The 8,218-nt window shown below is 34.7% G+C and overlaps 1 protein-coding gene across 1 annotated transcript; it reads right to left on the bottom strand.

Annotated features, from left to right (window-relative positions):
* Nucleotides 1-2,635: 2,635 nt before the first annotated feature.
* Nucleotides 2,636-5,774, bottom strand: LOC135837825 (E3 SUMO-protein ligase ZBED1-like). Its single transcript, XM_065353219.1, has 5 exons — nucleotides 5,488-5,774; nucleotides 4,870-5,390; nucleotides 3,981-4,756; nucleotides 3,633-3,825; nucleotides 2,636-3,552 (listed from the first exon to the last, which is right to left on the bottom strand). Exons 1-5 carry the CDS (start codon nucleotides 5,598-5,600, stop codon nucleotides 2,885-2,887), a joined length of 2,271 nt encoding a protein of 756 aa, XP_065209291.1. The 5' UTR covers nucleotides 5,601-5,774; the 3' UTR covers nucleotides 2,636-2,884.
* Between the last annotated feature and the right edge of the window lie 2,444 nt (nucleotides 5,775-8,218).

The following is an 8,218-nucleotide window of genomic DNA, read 5'->3' as shown; positions in this document are numbered from 1 at the left end:
GCAATTCAATTTATATCACTCGACTTTTCACGATTTTTCAAAATTTTCACCCTCATTTTGGGGCACAGAGAGACATTGGGGGGTGGGATCCAAAAAATAAGTTCATATTTGCACTCGGCGACCTCGAAAACGTACCATTCGATATATCACTCGACTTTTCACGATTTTTCAAAATTTTGACCCCCATTTTGGGGTACAGAGGGGCTTTGAGGGGTTGTATGAAAAAAATGAGTTCATATTCGTATTCAGCGACCTCGAAAACATACTATTCGATATATCGCACGTCCAGATTTGTTTTTCAAATATATGATTCAGTAGTGTGTTACTTGAAAAATCAAGCAACCCTCACGAACCCCCGAGGAGGGTTGAAGACAAACCAATGATAGTTTGATTAGTAGTTGGGTGAGTAGACTTTGTAAAAAAAATTTGAGCCAAAACGAATGATTTTAAGTGGTAATTTTGATTAATTTATTGGACTGACCTTTTTTGAAACAACTACTCTTTCCACCCCTTTTTTTGGACACCCCCCTTGAGCAATGGGTATCGAGCGTAGCATCAAATTGTCAAGAATTTAAAGGGGAACATTTTTTGTCATGGTAGTTTTTCTCAAAAACCCAATATTTACGGAGTAAAACGCAAAAAACGTGAATCGGAACCGGTTTCAGCCCCCTAAAAAATTTTCCTCCAGGGGTAGGAGAGTCGGCTTTTTTTTGGTGGTTCAGAGGGTCCATCCGAACACATTCCTGAAGAAAAAATTGATGTGCCAATTTTTTCCTTTTTGCCGCTGCTTTTTTACGTTATTTTCCCGCTCTATACTGCAAAACAGTGAAAAATTACTGAATTGGTCAGTCAAAATGATTTTTTACTGACCAATTCAGTAATTTTTCACTGTTTTGCAGTAAAAAAAACTGACTGACCAATTCAGTAATTTTTCACTGTTTTGCAGTAAAAAAAAAAAAACTACTGCTTTAAAAAGGCAAAATGTCGTGACTGCTAAGCAGTGAAATTGACTGTTTCAAATTTAGAGAGTAGATACTCGAATTCGATTATGTGACCTTTTTCCTCGGGTGACGAAATACTTAGATTGTCGTTATATCCGGATTCATATACTGTAAAAATGATTACCTACTCCTTTAGTTACAACTACTCGCCTTTATTTATCACCTTTGCATGCTCTCTAAATTTAAAGCAGTCAAATTTCACTGCTTAGCAGTCACGACATTTTGCCTTTTTAAAGCAGTAGTTTTTTTTACTGCAAAACAGTGAAAAATTACTGAATTGGTCAGTAAAAAATCATTTTGACTGACCAATTCAGTAATTTTTCACTGTTTTGCAGTAAAAAAAACTACTGCTTTAAAAAGGCAAAATGTCGTGACTGCTAAGCAGTGAAATTGACTGTTTCAAATTTAGAGAGTGGTGCAATCCGCATTTTTGTTCGAAACTTTCGAACTTTTTGGCGACTGACCTGATTGCTTTGGTATTCGATGAATAGGCGTTCCAATGAAACTCTGAATAAGACTTGGCCATCGGAGAGTATTCGCGGGTTCGTTGTAGATGGTAATCGACCATGTCGCTAAAAGTACATGTTGGAAAATTATATTTCTCAAAACTTTGGACGGAGTGGTTTTGGGCATGCAATTGAGCCTTGATACGTAAGTAATATGCTTTGTTGGAACGTTGGTTTGTTGCGAATCCAGTAAATTTGGCTGGTTAGCCAGGTACCTACCTACTAGCTATACTTGCATTGGACATTTGCCGCGCAGTACCCCTCCAATATTTTTTTTTGTTTCAACATTTTTTTGCGTCGACAACCTGGTACAGGGTACAAAAATATTAGTTACATTTACCATTATAATAACTTAGTTGTTACTTTATCGTTTGTGAGAAAACATTTCTGTCGACTGGCTATTTATTTTACTTACTTGAGAAAAAAAATTCAAGCTCTGAGAATTCCAGTTCTTGAGAGTTCCATACCCAAGTGGATAGATTTTTTTTGACTTCCCTCATAATTACAACTAATCGAGAATCGCGTTAATATACCACATAAAATGACATACCTAATTACAGGCAACACCTACTTACAATAGATGCACACAATATTTATTAAGTATTTACAACATTTACTGGGGGTAAAAATTTAATTTTACAGAAAAACTTGAAAAAAGCAACTAGAAAAAGGAATATCATTTGCAACTAGGTAAATGCAAATTAAAACTAACATAAAAATTTTAAAAAACTAAACAGAAGAATAAGGTCTACTAACTGCTGGAAAAAACTTGAAAAAGGACAAGAAAAAAAGAATATCATTTGCAACTAGGTAAATGCAAGTTAAAACTAAGATAAAAATTAAAAATTGAAAAAAAAAACGAATAAAATAATAAACACTACTAGCTGCTGGAAAAAACTGAATGTTGAAAGAAAGCTTTGCCTATAGTGTTGGGAATAATCGATTATTTTGATAATCGATGATTTCGATTACGATTATTTTCCCAATCGATTAATCGTCAAAAATGGACAAAAATAATCGATTAATAATCGATTAATCGATTATTTTCTATAAGTCGCTAAATTCGGTAAATTCATGGGAAAATGAAAAAATTCAACCTCTAGAAGTAACTGAAGTAAGTTTTCGGATTCGGAGTAATGGATAACACAAGAACAAGCAATCGGAGAGCAAAAAAAAAATGCAAATCAATTTTTTTTTTTATTAAAGTGAACGAGTCGAATATACGTAATAAGACCAAATATCGATTCTTGTTCAAAAAAACGAGCATAAGAGCATATTCAAAGTAAACAACACTAATCTATAAATAAACGTTCGCATTAAAATAAACGTTCGCATTAAAGTAAACTTATAAACTAGTCAAAATATTCAAAAAAAGATTTAACATATTAAATCACAATTTTTGTTTAAAAAAACGAGCATATTCAAAGTGAAGGATGCCAATCTATTCCTCCGATCGGACATAGTATAGCCGGTATTAGAAAATAAACGTTCGCATGGAACGCTAGACCCGGGAATCATCGAAAATAACATAAACACTTGGTATAATTCTGGATGTTTATGCTTCAAATTAGAGATGCACGTTTCTACTGACGACTTCTTATCCAATTTTTCCAGCAAAAAGAAACTATCTAGCAAGGTTGTTGCATCAACTGTTGGAGTACGCTGGATTTCATCGTTATCAGTATCTAGAAATGAATATAAATCATCTTCATCGTTGGCTGGTTTAGTTGATGTTGGCGCAACTTGAGCTGAGACAGACGCTTCTTTTTCTTTTATAACGTCACCGATGAACGACTTCGCAGCTTTTACAGCTTCATCAATATTGCTTGGCTTACAAAAACCACTTTTTTTGTACTTGGGGTCAAGCAGAGTCGCGATGCGTGTAATAGTTCTGGTCTCATACTCCGATAATTTCTCCGCCGTTTTCGAAATGAAAGTAGATAATAAATTCTTTGTTGCTTCGCTATGAGTCTGTATTTTGGCCAACTTCATGCGTAGTCCCTTAATGCAAGGAATAACCGACGATATCGTGATGTATTTATCACCTAAAAGTAAATTCAAGATATTATAGTGCCGATTTTTTTTTATCAAGTACGTATGGTTGAAAAAAGAAGGAAATACTCACCGGAGATACTTTCAGTAGCGGTTTTAAACGGCTTAATCATATCGCGAATATCTTTCAAAATAGCAATTTCAGTATCATTCAGAATTTTCTCTACGTTTTTCAGGTCGATTTGAATTAGTACTTTGTTGATACCTTCCATGTTATCAATAACGCTCGTGATCATATCGTATAAGGTATTCCAACGTGTTTCAACCTATATGATACCAACATATACACAAAAACTATATTAGATAATTATTTAGAGGAAATTCTAACAAAATACACAGTTAGGTGGTAAAAGAAATATGTTCGAGCCGAGGTATTTATGAAGCACTATTTCAAGGAGAGCTGAGATTTTAAAATACTTACATACTGCTTCAATTTCGAGGGCATCAACTCGCCATCTTCCAAATTAAGCTCATTTACTGCTTTCAATATCCTGGTGCCTTTCGCGCTATGATGGAAGTAGGTGACTATATCTTTAGCTTTTTGTATTGCCGATTTTATTTCGTTATCAGTACACTGGGTGATACAATTTTTAACGATTGTATTTAAAGAGTGCGCGAGACATCCCAGGTGCCGAATTTTTAGTATATTGACCGCAGCTTTCATATTCGGCGCATGATCCGTCACAATTGCCGTAATTTTTGATTCGATATTCCAAGCTACAAACGTTTCTTTAAGTAATTTGGACAAACTTTCGGCAGTTTCATCTACCGGAATCGGCACGACTTCGAGCACTCTAGATTGGAGTGTTGGAAGCTCATGATCAGGATTCTTTTCCCAGAAGTGGACTGTGATTCCCAGGAAACTTTCGTTCGAACATGAAGTCCAACAATCTGTTGTAACCGCGATGGAGTCAGCCTTACTCAACATATCCATGAGTTTGTTCTTTGCAGCAATGTAAAACGATGGTAGAAGTGATTCAGTTAATGTTTTACGACTCATTAATGTATACCGTGCATTAAGCTTCAGTACAAAATTTCGAAATTCCGGCATCTCAACAATACGAAGTGGTTGGTAGGTTTTAGTGATAAATATTGCCAACAGCTTGTCAAGTTCGCGTCGTTTTTCGGAGTCTTTGGGATAAGGTATAGCTCTGTTTACGATTGCGCGAATTGTTGGCTGCACAACACTGCTCCAACCTTTTAAAAAAAAAAAAAAGAGTATAACTATAAGATACATAATTAATTACATCGTTCTCGTTCGCATCCAATTAAATTTCTAACCAAGTAACCGTATATCACAGTGAACTTACTCAAACTTTTCTTATTAGTTGTTTTAGTCTGATAAAAATTTTCTGCGTCATCAACAACCGAATTGTTTGTTGCAATTGCAACCGGATTCTCTTCGTTTTCTCGTGTTGATGTTGAATCGGATTCAACCACTGGAACCACACCAAACTTAATCGAAACTGCATAATAACGAACTGGGTGCTGGCTCTTTGCGTGGCTGATAAAATTCGTCGTATTTCCACATTTTTTTATTTTTTTTCCGCAGTCCTTGCACTTTTTGTGTGTTAAATCATAGTCATCGAAAAATGCTTCAGCTATTGATTTCTTTGAAGACTTTGATAACGATTCAGTTGGTTGAGGACACAACTGAGATGAGGTATTTTGAAGTTCTGAAGAGCCTGTTTCTTTTAAATTTTCATTGCCAGACGATTCAAGTGATTCACCATTTCCTGCATTTTGAGGTCCAACAATTTGAACATCATCAACTACTTCTGCATCATTCTCCTCCTCGCCGGATAAACAGAAAATTCTACGAAATTTCGATCTGCACAAACATATTCAGTGGTGTGATTAAAGTTCAAATTTAATGATTAATGCATATTATTGTACTTCTACTTGCGATGTATTTACTATTTACATACCTCTTTAAAGAAGACAGAGTAGAGTTGGAGGAAGCAGATTTTTGAGATTTCTGAGAGCTTTTATCGTCATCGTACAATCTTGTTCGTTTTATTTTATTTTTGGCAGAAAACATACTCAATTACAAAGTCAAATGTCGAGTACGTTAAACACGAAATTAAATTACGAATTATAAAGTTAAAATAATAAATATTGACATTATTTAGCTAAAAAAAATTCGAAATTATTGAATTTATTCAACACCATGGAGAACGATGAACGAGAGCGCAGAGCGAGACACGAGGTACGAGGTACGTTTTATTTTTGGCGGACTGTAGGTAGGTGCTACCGCAATATTTAAAATGCACGGTATGAACGGGAATTCATTTCAATATTTTGTTTCATAAAAATGTCAAAGTACCTGAAAATTATAGTAAAATTTGCAGAAAAAAGTGAAAAAATGATTAATCGATTATTTTTGAAATAATCGATTAATCAGACGATTTTCTAAATAATCGAATAATCGATTATTTTCGATTATTTTTGCCGATTAATCGTCCGTTTCGATTAATCGATTATTAATCGCGCAACACTAAAAAAAGGAACAATAAAAAAAGAATATGATTTACACTTACATGCTAGTAAAAAAAAGAACAAGGTTGTAGGTACCACTACCTGCTAGTAACAATGTAATGTTTTAAAAAATAATGAAAAAAATAACAAATTTGAAATCAAAGTCTTTGAAAAAAGGAACAAGAAAAAAAGAATATCATTTACACCTAAATGCTAGAACAAACACGGGTATAGATACTACTATACCTGCTAATAACAAATCAATGTTTAAAAAAATAATAAAAAAAATAACAAATTCGAATCAATTTACCACAGATTGTTGGTAACTACAACAGACTAATCAAAATAATCACTCATCATCATCGTCATCTTTTTTGTCATACATTGTAGTATTAATATTTAAGCATATGACTATCCTTTACCTTGAAGTCCTTTAAATCAACATTCCGCATTGCCGAACGAAATGTAACCACTGAATTCAAGGTTTCATCTGTCATTCGATTCCGTTTGGGTGTTTTAACATCAGTCACAATGCACATCAATCCAAAAATATGTATTCCCAGACTTCTTGGTATCATAGTTTCGTAGTCACTGAAAGACAGATCTCGCGTGTGGTTTTCTACCATAATACGTCTGGATACTCGAATCCAATTATGTGAATTGTGACTTTTTTTCCTTGGGTGACGAAATAAATTGTCATAATATCCGGATTCACATACTGTAAAAATCATAATGATTACTCCTTTATAGCATTACCATGATGTGTATGAGGGATACTATTTAATATCCTCTTACCTGAACTTGTATTTTTTAATTAATTCAATTAGTTTTTTCTCGAGTCGCAACTACTCGCCTCATTTATCACCTTTACAGTGTCTGATTTTGTTTTGCACGGCGCAATATTTCTCGACTTCCTATCTTGCCCAATAATCCGCACATCATCATCATAATGATTGCTCCTCTATGGCATTGCCAGGGTTTGCATCATGCAATATTTCTTATCTTCACGTCTATGCCCAATAATTCACGCACAGATGTGGTTTTGGGCATATTTGGAACATTTGTTAGTTGCGAATCCAGTAAATTAGGCGGGTTAGCCAGGTATACTTGCATTGAACATTCGCCGCTCAGCGCTCCTCGAATTCATTTTCTTGTTTCGTCGTTTCTCTGTATCAAAAACCTGGTACAGGGTACAAAAATATTAGTTTTAATCGAATGTGACCATTTACTACATTTACTATTACCTTTAACAATTTAGTTACTTTATCGTTTGTGTAAAACGTTTTTGTTGATTGACTAATAATTAGATGTTTAATTTGAAAAAAAATTCAGGCTTCGAAAATTTCAGTTCCAAGGTCCCATACTCAAGTAAACACATTGGTCTTTATTGGTGGGCACGTAGTGTGTTTTTTTTTTGACGTCGCACATACTTTCGACGAACTCAGGAATCGCATTTCTATACCACGTGAAATTGGCATACATAATTATTGAAATACAGGCAACACCTACTTACAATAGGTACTCCATTAAGTTACTCACTATGGTATTGTACATTGTTCTCTGACTTCCTTCACGGTAGACTGGCCAATTTCAGCTAGAATTGTAGAAAATGATTTTCCATTGTGTACGGATACTAAATTTTAATGCTCCTAAACACATGTAAATATCAAAAACATATTATAATAAACGTAACAATAAATGAATGCAGAAATTTCAAAGGGTTTTAGCTGGATGAATGTCAGTGTGTAAGACAGCACTGTGCCCGATAGAACCACCCATACAGAAAATAAATAGAAGAAAATAGGATCGTTTGCATTGGGGTTAGGGTTTTTGGACAACAAAATGGCGACCGATTGATTGGGGGGGGGGGGGGGACGCAATATTTAAAATAGAATTCGTGCAGTAAGTTCTGGTCAGGAAAATTCTACATTGCGGATGTGGTACCATTTATGTATACTGCTGCAGGAGTGTGGTCACAGAAAGGCGTGGATTTCTTTTGGTTATTCTGTGGTCGTCAGCTTCTGCAAACAAAATAGGTTGGATGTAAGGATATAAGAATACTTGCTGCAACATAGAGAACTCTACCATGAATGAGTTCAGTGGGTAGGAATTTTTTCCGCACCATGCGGTGGGGGTATTTAAGGGTATTTAATTATTAAAGAAAAAACAATCTTAGACTTT

Source organism: Planococcus citri, chromosome 2, assembly GCF_950023065.1.
Source record: "Planococcus citri chromosome 2, ihPlaCitr1.1, whole genome shotgun sequence".
NCBI lineage: Eukaryota > Metazoa > Arthropoda > Insecta > Hemiptera > Pseudococcidae > Planococcus > Planococcus citri.
The sequence above is the reverse complement of the archived record's forward strand: the minus strand, read 5'-3'. Positions and strand labels throughout refer to the sequence as shown.

What these genes read in the sequence shown, in the direction of transcription:
- LOC135837825 (XM_065353219.1), bottom strand. Translation starts at nt 5,600, where the DNA reads ATGTTTTCTGCCAAAAATAAAATAAAACGAACAAGATTGTACGATGAC. An exon ending in ACTCTGTCTTCTTTAAAGAG is followed by an intron (nt 5,391 to 5,487) that starts GTATGTAAATAG and finishes ATGTTTGTGCAG; the next exon opens with ATCGAAATTTCGTAGAATTT. An exon ending in AACTAATAAGAAAAGTTTGA is followed by an intron (nt 4,757 to 4,869) that starts GTAAGTTCACTG and finishes TTTTTTTAAAAG; the next exon opens with GTTGGAGCAGTGTTGTGCAG.